General features: G+C 40.9%; 1 protein-coding gene across 1 annotated transcript in view; it reads right to left on the minus strand.

The window, feature by feature from the left end:
- Positions 1 to 20,853: 20,853 nt before the first annotated feature.
- The window catches only part of LOC141141225 (IgGFc-binding protein-like), a gene marked incomplete in the record, with an annotated part of 83,991 nt that continues 82,771 nt past the window's right edge, over positions 20,854 to 22,073 (minus strand). The window contains 1 exon segment of the mRNA XM_073628910.1: positions 20,854 to 21,547. Within this exon segment, the coding sequence (XP_073485011.1) occupies positions 21,169 to 21,547 (379 nt within the window).

A 22,073-nucleotide genomic window follows, 5' to 3' on the forward strand; every position in this document is an offset into this window, starting at 1 on the left:
TGTCTGCTCCGCTAGGCTCCGCCTCCTGCCCCCACGAACAATGTTTCATACGAACGAACAATGTTAACATGAAAGTTGCCATTTTAAACTGTACAACAGTAAAGAAAAACACATGGAGCAGCACGAACATAATCACAATAAAGAATAGGAACACAGCACAACTACTTACTTTTTTGCAGCACTCTCCTGATCCTTCTGTACTGCTCATGCTCCCTTAATTTGAGGTCCGACCACCGCTTCCTGAGCTGATCCTTGGATCGTCGTACCCTGAAATTCTTCTGCAGACTTTTGACCACTTTCGCCATGATCTTGGCCTTTCGGACATTGGGGTTGGGGTAAGGTCCATACTTCCCGTCATAGTCAGCCCTCATTATGTCGACCATCTCCAACATCTCCCCAAAGGACATATTTGAGGCCTTAAATCACCTCTTCCGGGATCGGGACGTTTCTGGCTCTGGGCTTTCCTCCTCCTCCTCGTTGCTGTAATTAGCACGCACCTGTTGTGTCTCCGCCATGTGCTCTTCCCCCACTGCGCCGAATAAGAACGGTCGGAGAATAGACTAGAAAGAACGTCAGGGGCAGAGTTTCATGCATGCGCAGTGTATATAAAGCGTAACACGCGTGCGTAGTACGTACGATCTGTGAACGGAGGAAGGAGTATCGGAGGCGCCGATCGTGATAACGAAGGTAAGATCTAAACTTGGGCCTATACTGATTCTAGATTGAGGCCTATATTGTAACAAGATTAGGAGACTTTAGCCTGACATTAGGGTTCGTCTTGTGTCTTGTAGATAAAATGGATGGCTTCAATGACCACAACTTCCTCCCCCTGTTCATAGACAAGTACAGGGAGCTGCCCTGTCTGTGACAGGTGAAACACCCACAATATAATAATAAACAAAATAGGCAGGCAGCGCTGGAGAAACTGCTGGACGGCAACCATCCCCTATTTAAAAGCCAAAATTGGTGGCCTGAGGAGCACTTATCTTAGGGAGCACAAGAAGGTCACGGATTCCCAGAGATCCGGAGCTGCAGCAGATGACATTTATGTACCCAGGCTGTGGTACTATGAGAGACTGCGATTACTGTCAGACCAGACGGGAGTCAGGGAATCCCTCTCCACTCTTCCTTCCACTCTTCCTTCCACCCTATCTTCCAATGTCCAACCTGGGACTTCCAGCCAGGAAGAAGTGGAGGAGCCCAGCTGGAGCCAGGTATAGCATTGTTCTACACATTTCTGGTCAATAAATAAATGTTGTTTACTAGATGTTATTATTGATCACTAATTGCTGATTTCATAAAGTGTTTTACATATCAATAGACAGTAGTGGGCACAAAAAATTGGGACAATAATGAAAAATGCTGGGATCAGAATGATAGTCTGTTATATTTGTTAACATTCAATTTGCAACAATCATGAGGTGAAAATTGTGTGTGATTGACGAACAAAAAACTAAAACTATGTCCCTTTTTCATACACAGAAAGACCTCAACCAGGACGAGGCTCTGGAATGTGGCACACAGGAGGAGGCTGTGGAATGTGGCAGCCAGGAGTAGGCGGGGGTTAGTGGCAGCCAGGAGGAGGCGGGGCTAAGTGGCAGCCAGGAGAAAGCCGGGCCCAGTAGGAGCCTGACAGAATCGCAGGTCCCTCCCCTCCGCCTTCCAACCAAAAGACCCAGGAAGGGGAGTAACATGCAGGATTCAGCACTCAGGCTGACACAGGAGGCTTCTGCGTCCCTCAGATCCACCCCCACTCCTGAAGAGGCCTTTGCCTGCACGGCTGCCACCAAACTGCAGGGCATGCAGGAGGGCCAACGCCTCATGTGTGAGGACCTTCTTTACAAAACTCTAACTTAGGGGGTGAGGGGCGAAATCACACACAAAACCCACCTGTGTGAGTTGGACCATCCTCCTCCTCCTCCTGCCACAACTCCACCACCAGAGCCACAGCGTGGAAGGAAGCATGGAAGGAAGCGTGGAAGGAAGACCAGAGAGTGATGACCTGGGTTCAGTCTGGTCTGACAAAAGATGCAGGCTCTTGTATGACCACAGCCTGGGGACATACATGTCATCTACTGCTGTTCACGATCTCTTGGACTTCTGGACCAGACTGCACGCCCTTATATATGGACTCCTCAGGCCACTAATTTTGCAGTAAAATAATTGATGTGTGCCCTGGGGTACAAAGGTTTCGCCAATTACTGCTGTTTATCCAGCGTTGCCTCCCTCTTTGTTTGGTTCTGAGCCCTTAATAAAGGAATTTTTGTTTCAATTATACTCGCCTATGTGTGTTTTCCTTCAAAAAGGACAGTTTGTTTGTGAGGAGGCAGGTACATTTCAAAAATACAATGTGAAATTAATATAAGGCATCAACACCAAACAATTTCCTTGAGATTAAATAATACAAGATAATAATGGTGTTGTGGTAACTTGACACACAAAACACACCCAAAAATATTCTCGAGTAAAATAAAAAAATAAAAAAAATAAAAACACTATCAGGCTTGAAAAAAATACAAACCCAAAAAAAAACCATATATCTTTTTTGTCAGATGTGACAAATCAAAATATATTGATGAAATCACGATAAATAATAAAGAAAGAAGTTTGTGAGAAGTCTGTGTGAATATCAGCAGCAAAACAACTTTATTCTTCTAGCATTATAAAGAAGAAGAGAGTGCGCTGCATTAAACAATTTTAAACATTGCAGCCTGACGAAAGTGCTATATCAATTCCGAACGCTAATTTTACCAGACCGAGCTGTTCCGTCTCGGAATTTCTTCTGAGCATGCGTGGCACTTTGTGCGTCGGAATTGTCCACACACGATCGGAATTGACGCGATTTTATAGCCTGCTCTCAAACTTTGTGTGTCGGAAAATCCGATGGAAAAAGTCAGTTGGAGCCCACACACGGTCGGAATTTCAGACAACTAGCTCCGATCGCACATTTTCCGTCGGTAAATCCAACCGTGTGTACAGGGCATTAGAGGGGTATCTTCCTTTTTGTCTTAGAGAGTCCACATAAATATGGTGAATACAGTTAACAACACAGTTGGCAACCACAATTTGGTCTGTTGGGATACAGTGAGGACACGTTTCAAGTCTGCAAAATGCTTTCTTTTCAGGGGTATACGATTACAACAGGACGTATAGACGTCTATAATTAATAAAAAAAGGTATATATGAATAAAGGTACAAATCGTACATCATAATAGACATGTGCAATAACACAGTATTACAATAGTCATTAATGCATATCTAAATTGAAAATTCACCGACCATGCAAAGTATAGCTTTTCAAGGTATCCTACATCCGATTGAAGAGAGGAGATACTAGAAGCCTACTGCGGTCATGAGCCCACTCGGTTTCAGCTCAGCAAGAGAAAGACACCGTCCAATGGCACATATAAGCCCAGAGAATAGATAGTTCCTCGCAAAGGGCACCCTGGCACAGCCCAAAAAGGGGAGCCCCCCTCCTATAGCCTGGAGCGACTACAGTCGCTAAAGAAAGGAGGGGAGAAACGCGTAGTTTAGCTAATTTACATGCCCAGCTTGATATATAGTAAAGCTCAGAGAGAACAGGTGAGAAAATGACAGGTATAGATAGGGGAGAATAATACTTGCATAAATGACATTAGTATGACAATCTATAATGTATCCGTATATAAATACAAATAACCCACATATATACCTTGCCAGCCATGTGCCATGTGGGACCTGATGGTATTCAACAGTCCACAGTATTCATCAGAGAGCGCAAGTGTATGGCCAGAAGGCCAGGCAAATAGCCTGCGATCTGAAATGTTACAAAGAGCAAAAAAATAAATAAATAAATGAGTAAAGAATGAAGAGTGAAAGAAACCAGACAGGGAGAGTATTTCATTACTCAGATCCCCTATGGATGGATGAATGTTTGAATCAGAAATGTCTTTTAAGGCTCGATGTGGATAAGCGGTGATTACCTGATGTGTGGCTGGAAGATTGATAGGTCCTGGATCTCTGACCATGCAGCATAGAGGAATGGCTGGAATGGCTTTATGCCTGGAACTGATGGCAATGAAGCCAATCAGCCATGCATGTATGGAGCGGTGCAGGGCTAGCAGGGCACCACCCCCGGGATGATGACGCATGGACAGTGCCTCCAACCACGCCGCCCCGATCGTAAAGGGGGCTGTCCGGCATGGGGGAATCCCGGGCGTGACGTAATGACGTCATAGGTAGCGGCCCTGGGGAGGTTGACGTGGCGTGGAGGTGACACCGTCCCACGTCAACCTCCCGCTGCGCACAAACAGGAACCCAGGTGACAAGGAAGTGGATCCAGACACCTGGTTCCAATGTAAACAAAGGCCACCCACGTCAGAGCAATGTAGGCGCCCCCATGCACTGAGCAAGGAACAAAGTGGATATAGAAAAAATCAACCAGCGCAACATAAAACCTAATACAGCAGCTGAAATACTGAGGGTCAAATTATCAAATCCCTGAAATGTCAAAAAAGGGCAGTACAGCGCAAACAGATAAAACAAAACTATGTAAATAAAAGCTAATCAATAAAAAATAACACAAAAACAGTCCATATTCTTCTTCATAAGATATTCATAAGTTGATCGAAAAGACACCAGCGACTATCCAGTGGGATGTCAATCATATAAGGTGACTTATGTGACAACCTCCACCATCAAGAGAAATGGCCGCTCACCTCACGCAATGGACCCCTGAGTAAATCAGTCAGGTCAAAACAGCAGTTCCCTTTAAGGGTAGTAAGTCAGCAAGCTCCCACACTAGTGTCAGATAGGAAGCAGATGGTTGGCAATTTCACATGGTATATATCGTCAACTCCAGGAGCGGTACATGAAATAAAAGCAATAATATCTAGTGCTCCTTGTATAGTCGGAACAATTTATTAAAAGAGTAAAATGCACTTACAAATCACGCACTGTGCCCCAGTTCTAAGGATGAATGGCATATAATAGCAGTGTGTATCCACGGAGATCAGCGTGTAGGACACGGGTAACGCCACGTTCAAGGTCACGTGGTTTCCATAGGCGTTACATCCTAAGGGGCGGGACTTCATCAGCAGCGATGGCATGATGCAAGACACTCGCTTTATAAACCTAGTCAGCTGACCCGTTTAACCAATGGAAGTGAATATGTACCAATCACCATAACAATTACTGGACGGCGGAACACAGCAGAGACAAGGAAATGAAAATCAATGGGAGAGAACTAACTCCCAATATAGCAATATACTAAATGATCAGTAAAAGCAGTGCATTTAAAAAACACAACTGTAGTTACAGCAAAACATTGGGTATTGAAAACTAAAAAACAATTAAAATCCTAAATATGTCTGCCAGCGTCCCTGCTAATCCCCGTGGATACCAACATCAAACACCAATAGAATTACTAAAAATCTATATTTGATAAAACAATAAAAAATGTGAATGAAACTAACGATCGGAAATAAAACAATTTATATCAAATTCGATGTTCAAGCCTCCCAGCACAAGAACCTTGGTCTCATGAATCCAATAAGATTCCCTACGACTGAGCTGGTGCAGAAAATTGCCACCTCTCCAATGTTTTGTAACCCTTTCAATGCCCCAAAATTGTAAACTCTTAGAGCTTTGATCATGGACCAGCTTGAAATGCTTAGAGACATTGTGCCACTTTAGACCATTTTTGATGTTGTTTATGTGCTCTCCCACTTTGACGTGGAGAGGCCTAGATGTCCTCCCAATATATTGGAGGCCACATCCACACTGGAGCATATAGACAACCCCAACCGTCACACAAGTTATAAGTTGGCCAATTTTATATTCCTTATCTGTGGCCTTGGCCACAAAATCTTTCCGCTTTTTGACATTACATTTAGAATGCCTACAGGCTGTACATCGCCCACAGGCATAGAAGCCTGAGAGGAAGGAGAATAACCTATTTTCGGACTGCATCGGAGGATCGACTACCCCAGCTGCAAGTTGGTCACGTAAGGATGGGGCTTTTTATAAATAAAAGCAGGACGTTGCGGCAACAAAGGGTCCAACACTCTGTCCTTTTTCAAAATAGACCAGTTCTTTGAAATCACCTTCTCAAACTTTTTGTACTGAACATTATAATTAAGTACCATTTTGAAATTGGAAACACTGGTGCTGGTATCTCTCACTTTATCAGCCACCAGTGTTGCCCCATCCATGATACGCACTGTCTCTATATCATTTTCTAAAGAATATTTATCATATCCCTTTTCCTGAAATCTGGATGATAATATCTGTGACTGAGTGATAAAATCATCTTCCCGTGTGCAATTCCATCTAGGTCTGACGAACTGGCCCTTGGGGATGTTACACAACCATGACTTATGGTGGCAACTCCCCAATGGGATATAAGAGTTCCGATCAGTAGGCTTGAGGTAATTGCACAATTGGAAATGATCACAGTCTTTCCAAATTTCCAAGTCAAGAAACACTACTTTTTCAGTACTGAAATACCAAGTGAGCTGGATGTTCTTGGTATTAGAATTCGAAGGAGAACACTTTGCTGATTCAATAATTTGTATGATATGCTTGGTGTCTTTAAGGAACGCTTCAGTTTTAGAGATCAATGGTTGGAGGAAACTATCAATATACTGCCCAACCCTTGAGGAGATGGAATTGATTCCATTTACGATAGGCCTTCCGGGAGGGTTGGCACTATCCTTGTGGATTTTAGGGAGGCAGTATATGATAGGGGTCCTACAAAATAGGGGGTCCAGATATGCCACCTCTTTTTTGGTGAGGATACTGGTATCCTTACCTTCCTCAATCAGCCAGTAAAGTTCATCCGTATAGGTCAACATCGGATCTTTATTAACCTCCCTGGCGGTATGATTATTTCAGATTTTTGATGCTGAAAGCGGTACAATTATTTTGCACGGAAATTCGGTGTTTTATATTGTAGGCCTGTAATTCTTAGGAATAACTCACTTAAATCTGTCCAAACAAGAGTCTAGTAGACATCCCGGGTATGATAAAGTTTGAAAAACGAAATAAAAAATTATAATATAATAAATAACTATAAATAATTATAACAAATTATAATATAATAATAATAAAAATTATTCAATAATGTAATCAAATCAAAAACACTGAAATTTGCTCAGTTGCAGAATTGTCGCTGTCATTACTTTTAGTGTTTTATGATGAATTTTACCATGAATCACTATCGCTCAATTCTGAAAGTGATTCTAATTTATTATCGCTGTTTTCTAGCTGGTCTAAAAGCACTTTTGACGTAAACGGACGTTTTTTGGTTGCTATGAACAATCTCCAGTTTCCTGGCAGAAAGAATAGTATTTATAGTATAAAACTGCATGCAGGACACTGGACAAACCATTAGGGACAAAGGGAATGTGTAATTATTTGATACAGTACTGTAATCTGTAAGATTACAGTATACTGTATCTATTCTGTGTTTTTTACTTTTTGAATTTGGCGCCAAACTCCGTCCCCGTGCATCACAATGCTCGCAGGGAACGGAGCTCTGCACTGTGAATCGAGTGAGACATGGCGGCTCGCAGATCACAGCGGGGAGACATCGCAGGATCCAGGGGACAAGGTAAGTAACCTCTACATAGATCCTGCAATGCGATCCTGACTCTGGCTCGGGGTTACCGCTTTTGGTACTGAAAATCCACCCTGAGCCAGGCTCGGGAATACCGCCAGGGAGGTTAAGTATCCTGTAAGTATCATTGTCACTTAACATTCTATTCATTTCTGCCAGGTATTTTACCTTGTCCTGAATCACCAAACCACCCCCCTTGTCAGCGGGGCGTATTATGATTTAATTTCTTTTTTCCAAAGATTCCATGCCCTGTCTGATACAATGGGGGTCCACTACTTTCCGTATCCTCATCTTATCCAAATCATTAAACACCATATTTTTAAACACCTCTAAATACTTGTCAGCATTGAGAGGGTTAAAAGTGGATTTATTTCGAAGATTGGAATGAGTACCCTCTGGAACAGTAGAGTGGGCAATGTCATCGTTTTCTGACCTTATAGATAAACATCAAAAGTATCTTTTAATTAGTTTGAGTTTCTGCTTGGCAAGAAATTACTTCTGGTATAATCACCAATTCTATTTGCAAGTAAGGGGGGTTGCGATAGGGGCGCGTTTTGCTCCCAGTGTGGCCAATTTATTTATGGCCCACTGGGAGGAGGATGCTGTCTTCAAACATCGCCCCCCGGAGCTAGTCTGTTACAAAAGGTATAGACAACCTCTTTATGATCTGGGAGGGTGATCAGAGAGGTTTGGATCTTTTTGTGCAGACATTGAATTCTAATACCAAGAACATCCAGCTCACTTGGAATTTCAGTACTGAAAAAGTAGTGTTTCTTGACTTGGAAATTTGGAAAGACTGTGATCATTTTCAGTTGTGCAATTACCTCAAGCCTACTGATCGGAACTCTTATATCCCATTCTGGAGTTGCCACCATAAGTCATGGTTGTGTAACATCCCCAAGGGCCAGTTTGTTAGACTTAGACGGAATTGCACATGGGAAGATGATTTTATCACTCAGTCACAAGTGTTAGCATCCAGATTTCAGGAAAAGGGATATGATAAATATTCTTTAGAGAATGATATAGAGACAGTGCATATCATGGATAGGGCAACAATGGTGGCTGATAAATTGAGAGATGCCAGTACCAGGGTTTCCAATTTCAAAATGGTACTTAATTATAATGTTCAGTACAAAAAGTTTGAGAAGGTGATTTCAAAGAACGGGTCTATTTTGAAACAGGACAGAGTGTTTTGGCCCTTTGTTGATGCAACGTCCTGCTTTCATTTATAAAAAGGCCCCATCCTTACGTGACCAACTTGCACCTGGGGTAGTCGATTCTCCGGTGCAGTCTGAAAATAGGTTATTCTCCTTTCTCTCGGGCTTCTATGCCTCCTCTCTTAAGGCCTGTAGGCATTCTAAATGTAATGTCAAAAAGCGGCTTTAATTGACAATTAAAGGAGCATGTGGGTATAAAAACATATACATATACAGTAGCTAAATGTTAGTTAATATCCTGAAATTAATGGATCATTTACATTAATTTAGCATTGATAAACATATATAAAGCTATATAAAGCACACCTATGGCATAGAGGCTAGACATAAAGGTCTGCAGAAGCACTTAAAAAGGAAGGAGATCTCACAAAAGGACAATGTAGATAGTATGAGAAACAAGTACATTGCAAGAGTGCCAACTAGCATACATGTAAATCATCCCATTACTCCTCATATCTGTTCAAGTAGGATCAGGCACTTCCCATTCAGACCCACCCAAAGTGAATCCCTCGAGGAAGGGTCTGAACGAGACTGATCCATTGAGGCCAGGTGGTTGGGTGGCATTTAGGAGGAAAATCCACCTCTGTTCATGCTGGAGTAGGGTCTTGTTCTAGTCCCCCCCCCTGCATACTGGGGTGTATGCGGTCGAGGATCAGGAACGAGACCCTAGGACAAATTCCATCATGAACGCTGCGTGCCATCATCCTGGGGGATGCCCTGCTAGCCTCGCCCCACTCCATACATGCATGGCTGATTGGCTTCATTCCCATCAGTTCCAGGCATAAATCTTGATGTCTCTCTAGTCATTCCTCTATGTTGCATGGTCAGAGATCCAGGACCTACCTATCTTCCAGCCACACATCAGGTAATCACTGCCTGTGTACATTGAGCCACAAAAGACATTTTTGATTCAAACATTCATCCATCCAGAGGGGATCTGAGTAATGCCTGTCTGGTTTCTTTCACTCTTCGTTCTTTACTCATATATTTTTTTTCTCTTTGTAACATTTCAGATCGCAGGCTATTTGCCTGACCTTCTGACGATACACCTGCGCTCTCTGATGAATACTGCGGACTGTTGAATACATCAGGTCCCTCCCACCCCTCACTTGAGTTCCATGCACATGGCTGGCCAGGTATATATGTGGGTAGAAAAAGGCTGAACCTCAGTGATGGGATTTTAAAGGCAATTCAAAATAAATTTGAAGGAATTTCTTATTAGAAAAGTACATTAAAAATGGAATTTATTTAAAGTACAACATTTTTTTAAAAAAGATTGATCACAACAAAAACACACATATCATACAAAAAATGACAAAATCATAAATGGTAGTTAACAGTTATGGCAATGACAGTCCAATTTCCAATTTTTCGGTATATATGTGGGTTATTTGTAGTTATATATGGATACATTATAGATTATCATACATATGTCATTTATGCGAGTATTATTCTCCCCTATCTATACCTGTCATTTTCTCACCTGTCCTCTCTGAGCTTTGCTATATATCAAGCTGGGCATGTAAATTAGCTAAACTACTCGTTTCTCCCCTCCTTTCTTTAACGACTGTAGTCGTTCCAGGCTATACGAGAGGGACTCTCCTTTTTGGGCTGAGCCAGGGCACCCTTTGTGAGAAACTATCTATTCTCTGGTCTTAGATGCGCCATTGGACAGTGTCTTTCTCTTGCTGAGCTGAAACCGAGTGGGCTCATGACTGCAGTAAGCTTCTAGTATCGCCTCTCTTTAATCGGATGTAGGATACCTTGAATAGCTACACAATTTGCATGGTCAGTGCATTTTCAATGTAGATATGCATTAATGAATATTGTAATACTGTGTTATTGCACATTTCTATTATGATGTTGTACGATTTGTACCTTTATTCATATATACCTTTTTTTTACCAACTATAGACGTTTATACGTCCTGTTGTAATCGCATACCCCTGAAGACAAGAAAGCATTTCGCAGACTTGAAACGCATCGGGTATCTCTGTTGTCCTCACTGTATCCCAACAGACCAAATTGTGGTTGCCAACTGTGATGTTAACTGTATTCATTCTGTATCAGCATCCTATTGATTTTCATGATATGTACACATATGTGATTATTCTTTTAACTTTAAACAATTAAATATTTTATTTATATTTTTGTAAACCTTTGTGACCCTATAGCTGCTTTCTGCTCCTTTCAAAGCCCCACTTAGAAGAAACTTATCTTTAAACTATTATTTAGGGATGTGGGTCAGTGCAGTCTCTTTTGTGGCATTTAGCACCATTTCTTAAATATACATAACTATGGTGCAGCTTCTCCAGGATAAACATAATGGTATCAGGTTCAATATTTGTTTTTTTACCTTTTTTAGCTGTTTTAGACAATCTATCACCTTTTGCTTGATATGCCAGGGTATATACCTGATATTCACTAGACTGAAGACGTGGCTTGGATACCTTGGAAAATGTTTTTGAAATGGTTAAAAGAGAACCTTCACGAGCATAAGGATTAATTTACAAAAAGACAAATAGGCTGTTCACTTTGCAAGGGCATTTTCCCTTACCCTAGTAAATGTGGTGGTACTTTTTCTTGCACATGATTGGATGATTGAAGTCAGTAGGGATTTGCCTCATTCACTAAGCTAAGGGAAATTCCCTTGTTAATTGAGAATTCCCTTTAAAAGTGAACAGCCTCTTTACTTTTAGTAAATAAACCCCATATTGACAATAATTTTTCCACAAGTGGTGTGCCTTGTGACTCCAAGTTGTTGTTAGTAACTTCTGCCAGGCTCAGCGCTTTTATATACAGAGCTGTAGAAGTGAACGATGAGTACATCAGGAAAACACAAGACTCCAGTTCATTTCCATGGGCCTGTTTAAGGGTTGAGTTCCTTGAATAACAACGAAAGGCAGTTAAAGTAGTAGTGAAGTCTGAAAATAGAAAAACAAACCTTCCCCTTGCAAGTTAAGGGCATCATGTGCTAGTATGCATTGCATTCTAGCACATTTTGAAAAACGTACCTGTAAAAGGGATCCCTCCAGCGGTGCACTGTCACCGCTGACAAGGCTTACATCTTCACCCAGTCTTCTTCCTGGGTTCACAGGCTTCAGCCATTTAAATGGCCGAGTCGTGGTGACATCACTCCTGAGCATGGGCACCTGAGCCATGATTGCAGCACCTCTGAATGGACGACATACTTGAGTATGCTGTCCATTCAGAGCGCAGTGCGCATGTGCCGGTGATGACACTGACTGCGTCAAACATTAATATTTGCCTAAACATTGGACATTTAAGAGATATTCCTTGTACCTATAGATAAACTTTATTATTAGCTTACCTGTAGGTGAAAGTGACTTGCTCTGTAATTCGAAGATGTTTTGCTTCTCATCCAAGTTGCTTCTTTGGCTTAAATATTGCCAGGAACTAATGCCACAAAGGTAACCAAGACACTTTAATACAATCACCAATGTGGATTTGTGGATGTGTGGATGTGTGGATGTGTGGATGTGTATGTGACATGGCATCAAAAGCGGGAATGGGAAGAGTATTGGCTCGTGTGAGGCCAATATGCGCAGTAGTGCTTTGCTGTTTTTATACAGGAATGATATGCTAAAGGTACTTGTTTTTGCCAATTTATTTTATTGCAATAAATTATTATTAATATTAGTGAAGAAAAAACATATTGGGCAATATGGGACTTTAAGGGTGCTTATTAATACAAATGGATATCACATTAAATTTAATAAAAAAAATATATTTTTATTACAGAAAAGAATAACATTAAAAAAGTCACTTCCTTCATACAGTTTTCCACACAATCATTCCTACATGTTTTGACCTATGGCTTCTTCAGGAAAATGCATGGACTTTATTTCTAGTAAATAGATACAAAGATAAATCAGCAAAAGAAAAAAGTACATATGCAAAACAAGAAAAGAAAATTCCATAAGAAAATGTTAAAGTACATATATTAATACATACATAGATGCATCCGGGTAGATAGCAGGAATTTCCTAACCAGAAGTTCTAGCCCCAATGTTTTTGGGGACTCAGAGCCAGATCTACAGTGGGTAACTGATATCAGAGCGAATTTCTGGACACAAATGGTCCCGCCCACAGGAATCTCCCAACTAAGCCAGATCACCGAAAGAGAGTGGTATAAATAACTTGTATTTAATTTTAAAGCCAATGCTTCCTGTGAATCAATCAAAAATGTTAGTATGACATATCAATCTTAGTGCATGTCTGTATTTATATTTAATTAAGATATTAAATCCTTCAACAGGAAAAAGGTGTATATGCTTACATAAGAAACTTCTTTTAAATAGATAACTGGGAGTCTATGGTCCCATGCAGCTGACAGCAATGATTATCTATGCTGTGTAGAGCCAGAGTCAGCTCTCTGAAAGTAAAGTAACATTAGGGCATAAGAGAGACAGTATAGTTGTAATAAGGTCCCTTATAAATTCTATCATTTAGAATACCTGCTTATATGATAAAGGAAAAACTTGCCTTCACATGCTATTTAGTCCATGGATACAAAGACTTCAAAGCAAAACGGAATATAGAAGCAACCATAAATGAATAAAGCCTTAAATATACCACACCTTTTATTATTAAGTAATGCAATGCACTTGCAGTGCATGTGACAGGTGTTGTCAATAAGTTCAATAGATCTACCTGTTAACAGCTGCATGAGGTGTAGGGCTCCTAGGGACTCCAGCAGCGTAAATAGTGCTGCATGAGTCCATTTATACCCCTCCCCAGTGTGTCAAGTGGGCGCGACGTGTGACGTCACGCCGCGATGACGCAAAGTGGACGCTGTGGAGGAACTCTGTATCACAGAGGGAGCGCCGCCTCTCCACCAAAGTCCCGCCCCACGCCAAAGGCTGACAGACAGAGGGGCCACCGCACACAGACATGCCCTGAGGGCGTCCCGAGTGCGGTGACACCATCACATACATCAGCCGCTCATCCGCAAAGCTGTGACACAGTGGGGGGGTGACGTCCCACCGGGAAAGAGCAGCCCCTAGTTTCCGGACACACAGGGATGCTCCTGTTTTGTGTATTTATATAAGCATGATGTACATCTCTTGTTAACTGCTGTCAATTACCACTGCTCACAATTAGATGACCTTACTGTATAAGTTGTAAGAGATGACAACTCATACACTCTGTACCTCATTTCTATACATATCTGAAAGCTGGCTTTGTATTTCTGATACGGTCATTGGAGTATATCCATCTAACGTACATGTCTGTATTTGTACTCTATTTTGAAAACTCTATTTTATTTTTTATTATCACCACTTCTTACAAATTGGGATTGATTAATTAAAACTATATAAACATATGTCAAGGGCGCTCAGAATGTCAGAACCAGGCAGATAGTGTCTTTATTGAATGGATGAAGTGGTCTTCAAACACTTAGGGCTGCACTCAAAGAGGGAAGCAATCTCTAATAGAAAACAAATAAAAGAAAAAAAGCGCCTCTAAGTGCAGAATTAAAACTTTTACTATCCCCAAACAAGTTTTTAAAATTATAACTATTTTGACCAACAACGGTCCAATGACCCTAATTTTTGGTGACCCCGATTTTCTACAAGGACAGCTTAGACAGTGGACCTCTTTCTCAATCTCACTGATATTTAATGCCCTATCCGAGAGCAATTTAAAGTCCCTAACGGAAATACTGAAGGGTTCAGAAAAAGTGCAAGGAAATTGACTGGCGTACTTCCAACTTAGGAATTTTTATTAGAACGTATTAACCACCTTCCACCCTATAGTAAAATGATGGGTGCAAGGTGGCTCTCTCATACTGGGACAACGTCATGTGATGTTGTTCTGCTCTCGCTGCACAGATCGGCAGTGCACTGTGTCCTTGCTATAATATGTGCCCTCATCATCAGCTCATTACGAGATCTTTATCCATGTGATCAGTTATCTCCACTCACAGCTGATCACATGTAAACAAGGAAATGCCAGTTATCGGCATTCCTATCCTCACACTAAGCATGTGAGGGGAGGAGAGCCGATCAGTGGAATTTCCTCACAGGGGAGATCTGCACAGATCATCAGTGCAACCACAATCAGTGTCTGGCAGTGATGCCAATCAGTGCCCATCAGTGATGCTAGTCAGTGCTGCCTTTCAGTGCCTCATTGATGCCACCCATCCATGCCCATCAATGCCCATCAGTGTCGCCTATCCGTGCCTTCTATCCATGCCCATAAGTGCTGCCTATCAGTACTCATCAGTGCCACCTATCAGTGTCCATTAGTGCTGCCTATCAGTGCGCATCAGTGCTGCATATAAGTGCCGTCTATCAGTGCCCATCAGTGCTGCATAATAGTGCCTCCTCATCAGTGGCACCCCATCAGTGCTGCCTCACCAGTGCCCATCAGTGCCGCCTCATCAGTGCCCATCAGTGCAGTCTCATGAGCGCACATCTGTGAAGGAGATAAATTACTTATTTACAAAATTTTATAACAGAAACTAAGAAAAACTTTTCTTATTTTTTTGGCCTTTTTTCGATTTTTTAGCAAAAATAAAAAAACTCCAGTGGTGATTAAATACTAGGAAAGCTATATCTGTCTAAAAATATTGATAAAAATGTTGTGTGGGTACAGCGTTGTTGCATGACCGCGTAATTGTCATTTAAAGGTCGACAGCACTGAAAGCTGAAAATTTGCCTGGGCAGGAAGGGAATGAAAGTGCCCAGTACTGAAGCGGTTAAAGAAGGGACAATACACAGACCTCTTACACCTTTTGAAAATGTGAAAAGCTATGCTTAGGGTCGCAGGCTCCTTCCCACCCAGTTTCAACCATCTATGCTCTACTGTTGTATGCCTCAACCCCAAGAGTACCATACTGGGACGCCATCTTGGAACTAATTTCCGGGGAGACGAGAAATATGTGTTTATTCACAGATATTATTTGTTTCTATGATGCTGAATTATGAGAATTATTCTCTTGATTCCTGCTTTACTCTGTGTTGATAACATTAGAACCCACAAATTTTTGTAAGCACATTTAACCCTCTGTGTGGATGGTGGATATGTACACCATGGTGATCTCTTGTATGGACCTTTCAGGGTTTCTCCTATCAATATTCAAGTTAAACACCAGTGGCTTTCACCTTATGGACTCTTATGTTTAATGATAAACTACCCTTTATGGATTTTGGTTGTACATTGTTCATTTATAAATTCATATATTTGCACTTTATACAGTATCTCACAAAAGTGAGTACACCCCTCACATTTTTGTAAATATTTTATTATATCTTTTCATGTGACAACACTGAAGAAATGACACTTTGCTACAATGTAAAGTAGTGAGTGTACAGCTTGTATAACAGTGTAAATTTGCTGTTCCCTCAAAATAACTCAACACGCAGCTATTAATGTCTAAACCGCTGGCAACAAAAGTGAGTACACCCCTAAGTGAAAATGTCCAAATTGTGCCCAACTAGAAATTTTCCCTCCTCGGTGTCATGCGACTCATTAGTGTTACAAGGTCTCAGGTGTGAATGGGGAGCAGGTGTGTTCAATTTGGTGTTATTGCTCTCACTCTCTCAAACTGGTCACTGGAAGTTTAACATGGCACCTCATGGCAAAGAACTCTCTGAGGATCTGAAAAAAAGAATTGTTGCTCTACATGCAGATAGCCTAGGCTAAAAGAAGATTGCCAAGACCCTGAAACTGAGCTGCAGCATGGTGGGCAAGACTATGCAGCAGTTTAACAGGACAGGTTTCACTCAGAACAGGCCTCGCCATGATCGACCAAAGAAGTTGAGTGCACATTCTCAGCATCATATCCAGAGGTTGTCTTTGGGAAATAGACATATGAGTGCTGCCAGCATTGCTGCAGAAGTAGAAGGGGTGAGGGTTCAGCCTGTCAGTGCTCAGGCCATACGCCGCACACTGCATCAAATTGGTCTGCATGGCTGTTGTCTCAGAATGAAGCCTCTTCTAAAGATGATGCACAAAAAAGCCTACAAAGAGTTTGCTGAAGACAATCAGACTACGGGCATGGATTACTGGAACCATGTCCTGTGGTCTGATGAGACCAAGATAAACTTATTTGGTTCAGATGGTGTCAAGCGTGTGTGGTGGCAACCAGGTGAGGAGTACAAAGACAAGTGTTTCTTGCCTACAGTCAAGCATGGTGGTGGGAGTGTCATGGTATGGGGCTGCATGAGTGCTGCCGGCACTGGGGAGTTCATTGATGGAACCATGAATGCCAACATGTACTGTAACATACTGAAGCAGAGCATGATCCCCTCCATTCAGAGACTGGGCAGTATTCCAACATGATAACGAGCCCAAACACACCTCCAAGATGAAAACTGCCTTGCTAAAGAAGCGCAGGGTACAGGTGATGGACTGGGCAAGCATTTTTCCAGCCCTAAACCCTATTGAGCATCTGTGGGGCATCCTCAAACGTAAGGTGGAGGAGCGCAAGGTCTCTAACATTCACCAGCTCCGTGATGTTGTTATGGAGGAGTGGAAGAGGACTCCAGTGGCAACCTGTGAAGTGCTGGTGAACTCCATGCCCAAGAAGGTTAAGGCAGTGCTGGAAAATAATGGTGGCTACACAAAATATTGACACTTTGGGCCCAATTTGGACATTGTCACTTAGGGGTGTACTCACTTTTGTAGACATTAATGGCTGTGTGTTGAGTTATTTTGAGGAGACAGCAAATTCACACTGTTATAAAAGCTGTACACTCACTAATTTACAGTGGGGACGGAAAGTATTCAGACCCCCTTAAATTTTTCACTCTTTGCTATATTGCAGCCATTTGCTAAAATCATTTAAGTTCATTTTTTCCTTATTAATGTACACACAGCACCCCATATTGACAGAAAAACACAGAATTGTTGACATTTTTGCAGATTTATTAAAAAAGAAAAACTGAAATATCACTTGGTCCTAAGTATTCAGACCCTTTGCTCAGTATTTAATAGAAGCACCTTTTTGATCTAATACAGCCATGAGTCTTTTTGGGAAAGATGCAAGTTTTTCACACCCAGATTTGGGGATCCTCTGCCATTCCTCATTGCAGATCCTCTCCAGTTCTGTCAGGTTGGAAGGTAAACGTTGGTGGACAGCCATTTTTAGGTCTCTCCAGAGATACTCAATTGGGTTTAAGTCAGGGCTCTGGCTGGGCCATTCAATAACAGTCACAGAGTTGTTGTGAAGCCACTCCTTCGTTATTTTAACTGTGTGCTTAGGGTCATTGTCTTGTTGGAAGGTCTGAGGTCCTGAGCACCCTGGAGAAGGTTTTCATCCAGGATATCCCTGTACTTGGCCGCATTCATCTTTCCCTCAATTGCAACCAGTCGCCCTGTCCCTGCAGCTGAAAAACACCCCCACAGCATGATGCTGCAACCACCATGCTTCACTGTTGGGACTGTATTGGACAGGTGATGAGCAGTGCCTGGTTTTCTCCACACATACCGCTTAGATTTAAGGCCAAAAAGTTCTATCTTGGTCTCATCAGACCAGAGAATCTTATTTCTCACCATCTTGGAGTCCTTCAGGTGTTTTTTTAGCAAACTCCATGCGGGCTTTCATGTGTCTTGCTTCCGGAGAGGCTTCCGTCAGGCCATTCTGCCATAAAGCCCTGACTGGTGGAGGGCTGCAGTGATGGTTGACTTTCTACAACTTTCTCCCATCTCCCAACTGCATCTCTGGAGCTCAGCCACAGTGATCTTTGGGTTCTTCTTTACCTCTCTCACCAAGGCTCTTCTCCCCCGATAGCTCAGTTTGGCCGGACAGCTAGCTCTAGGAAGGGTTCTGGTCGTCCATTTATGGATTATGGAGGCCACTGTGCTTTTAGGAACCTTAAGTGCAGCAGAATTTTTTTTGTAACCTTGGCCAGATCTGTGCCTTGCCACAATTTTGTCTCTGAGCTCTTCAGGCAGTTCCTTTGACCTCATGATTCTCATTTGCTGTGACATGCACTGTGAGCTGTAAGGTCTTATATAGACAGGTGTGTGGCTTTCATAATCAAGTCAAAATCAGTATAATCAAACACAGCTGGATTCAAATGACGGTGTAGAACCATCTCAAGGATGATCAGAAGGATGATCAGAAGAAATGGACAGCACCTGAGTTAAATATATGAGTGTCACAGCAAAGGGTCTGAATACTTAGGACCATGTGATATTTCAGTTTTTCTTTTTTAATAAATCTGCAAAAATGTCAACAAGTCTGTGTTTTTCTGTCAATATGGGGTGCTGTACATTAATGAGGGAAAAATGAACTTAAATGATTTTAGCAAATGGCTGCAATATAACAAAGAGTTAAAAATTTAAGGGGGTCTGAATACTTTCCATCCCCACTGTACATTGTAGCAAAGTGTCATTTCTTCAGTATTGTCACATGAAAAGATATAATAAATTATTAACAAAAAATGTGAGGGGTGTACTCACTTTTGTTAGATACTGTATGTGTTTGACATTTTAGATGTGAATACATGTAATGATTTACATATTGAGATTTACTATTTATTTAGTTGGCACAAGTCACTTTATATCATAATCTTAGCGCAGCACTTTTTCCTTTACATAATATTACACAATGTCTTGTTAGATTGTGGTGCTTGTAGCTGTCTGTCTCAGTTGTTAATAGTGCAGTATAATATTAGAATTTTTTTTATCATACTCTATAGCTGAGTGGGAAAGGAAATTGGGGATTACAATCTCACAGGAAGACACCAGAAAAGCATTTATATGGACATATAAAATGCCCTTATGCCCTGTACACACGATCAGAACTTTCCTTGGAAAAACCTTGGATGGTTTTTCCGACGGAATTCCGCTCAAGCTTGGCTTGCATACACACGGTCACACAAAAGTTCTCTGAACTTTCGACCGTCAAGAACGCGGTGACGTACAACATGTATGACAGCACTAGAAAAGGGAAGTTCCATACGAAGCGATAATTCTGAGCATGCATGGTTTTCGGAATTGCATACAGAGGAACAGAATTTCCGATAGGAACTTTTTCCGACGGAAAAATAGAGAACCTGCTCTCAATCATTTGCTGGCAGAAATCCGATGGAGCATGCACACAGTTGGAATTTCAGACCAAAAGCTCACATGAGACTTTTGCTGGCGGAATTTCCGATCGTGTGTATGGGGCATTAGTTTGTAAAGTACAAGAATAAAATTTTAAACTAATATCAAGATGGTATCAATATCCAGAATATTTCCTCAAAAGTCAAATATCTGTTGGAGGTGTCAAACACACCTGGACACATTGCTCCATTTGTGGTGGATATGCCCAAGAATTGCACCCTTTTTGGACAACTATATTTGATGTATATAAATTTATAACGAATAGAGAAGCTGCTTATATGCCACAGGTAGCATTGCTGTCGATCCTTCCAGGCTCTGCTAGGAAGATCAAGGAGGGACTCCTACACTCTTGTTTGTTGGCCGTAAGGGCTGTAATACCAAGTGTTTTGAGATCTCCTGACCCCCCCCCCCCCCGGAATAGTTGATAGAGGAAATGCAATATTTGCGGAGAATGGAAGAAATTAGTGCAATTATAAATTAAATTAGCAGAAAAATTACTCAAAAGTATAGTCCTCATGGAAATCTTTCTTTGCATCTGCGAAGATGAGGGAGATGTTGGAAGTGTGTTACACTGTAAATTAGCTCACTGGGGCGTGGGGGCATGGGTAGAGGTGATGGGAGAGAGAGGAGAGAGAATTATCTGTTTTTTTATTCCTTGAGTAGCTGAGGGTTGGGTTTATGGAGTAGGAGATGTTTCAATAATTCTTCCTCTTCTGGGAGACTATAAATGTATATATGGGCCTTTCTATGATAATGTAGATTGTGCTGTATTTATTCAGAAATAGAGAGACACATAATTGAAGACTGTGAAAGGTTGTGTTTGTGTTAATACTGATACAAAACTTCAAGATTATAATGATGGACAAAAAAATATATCGATATTTCTAATCAATAACATTTAGTTTATAGGATATTATTGATCTGTTTTTTCCTATATCTTTATTGTATCTCCTATAACTCCTTTATCTTGTTTCAAAGCTATTTTATCAACTTTTCTGAGGTGTAATACAATTATGCTTGCTACCATTTAAATGCATAATAATCATTTTATTGAGCAGGTTCAAATGACAGCCAACATGTTACATCTTTACAAACAATATAATTTTGAATGCATGAAATATATTATAATTTATACATGACATAGTGTAAAAAAATATATAATGTAGCATGTTTTGGAAATCTCTCAATTAGATCAAAGGATGGGATGCAATTTGCTAGCATATAGTGCATGGTACAGAATCAAAAATAGAAAGTTTGACTTAATTTAGATATTTAAAATTCTGTAATTTCATCAGCTTCATTTATGTATTCATCATCCTCAAAAGCAAGATTAACCTGAGCCCCTGACTCTTCATTTGCTGCCTTCATGTTGATGTTTTCGTTGGTGCTCTTTATATCACTGTCATTTGTATTGTCATTGTATGCCAGATTTATATGACCTTTGATCTTATCACTTTCCTCCTGTATTTCACCATCTTCACTTATCCTGAATTCCTGTTCATTGTCAATTTTTTGATACAAATTCTCATTAAGTGCCATGTTCAGTCGGTCTCCAGGTTCATCAAATGAAAGACGTATAGATCCGTGGTTTGAGTTGTTTCTTCCACTTTCAGCGGAATCAGATGACTCTATAAATCTATCCTTCTTTTTTCTGTAAATGGAAAACACATAGCAAATTATTAAAATAGGATTGTGGTCAAAGGTTATTTTTGATGCAGTCTGTCAATAATAGTAAAAGAGCACTAATTGTTTATCTGAGCCGCCTGTAATGTAGCATTAGTGGTTTTTGATCCTGTCAGTTGATCTGTTGATTTTCAACTTTTTTCAGAAGGGTGACAACACTGTTTACACGCTAGAGAAATCACTACAATTTTTACCCCTGGACCTGGACATTCCCCCTGTAAAACCGAGTCTGTATGTAAATGTGAATAAAATATAAATATAAGCATGTGAGATAAAAAAGGAATTCAAATATTAAATACTATTATTACAGATATTAACCACATATCATTACTAGGATAAGACATTTGTTTGGTAAAGTGTTCCTTCAAATTCAACCACAAGTTATAAAATATAATAATCAAATGTAATTTTATGTATGACCTCCAAATAATATGCTTTATTTTCACTTTGGTAGCCAACACTGTTTAATTAGAACATGAATTACTATAGTAAAA

This window comes from Aquarana catesbeiana, linkage group LG04, assembly GCF_042186555.1.
Source record: "Aquarana catesbeiana isolate 2022-GZ linkage group LG04, ASM4218655v1, whole genome shotgun sequence".
Taxonomy (NCBI): Eukaryota; Metazoa; Chordata; class Amphibia; order Anura; family Ranidae; genus Aquarana; species Aquarana catesbeiana.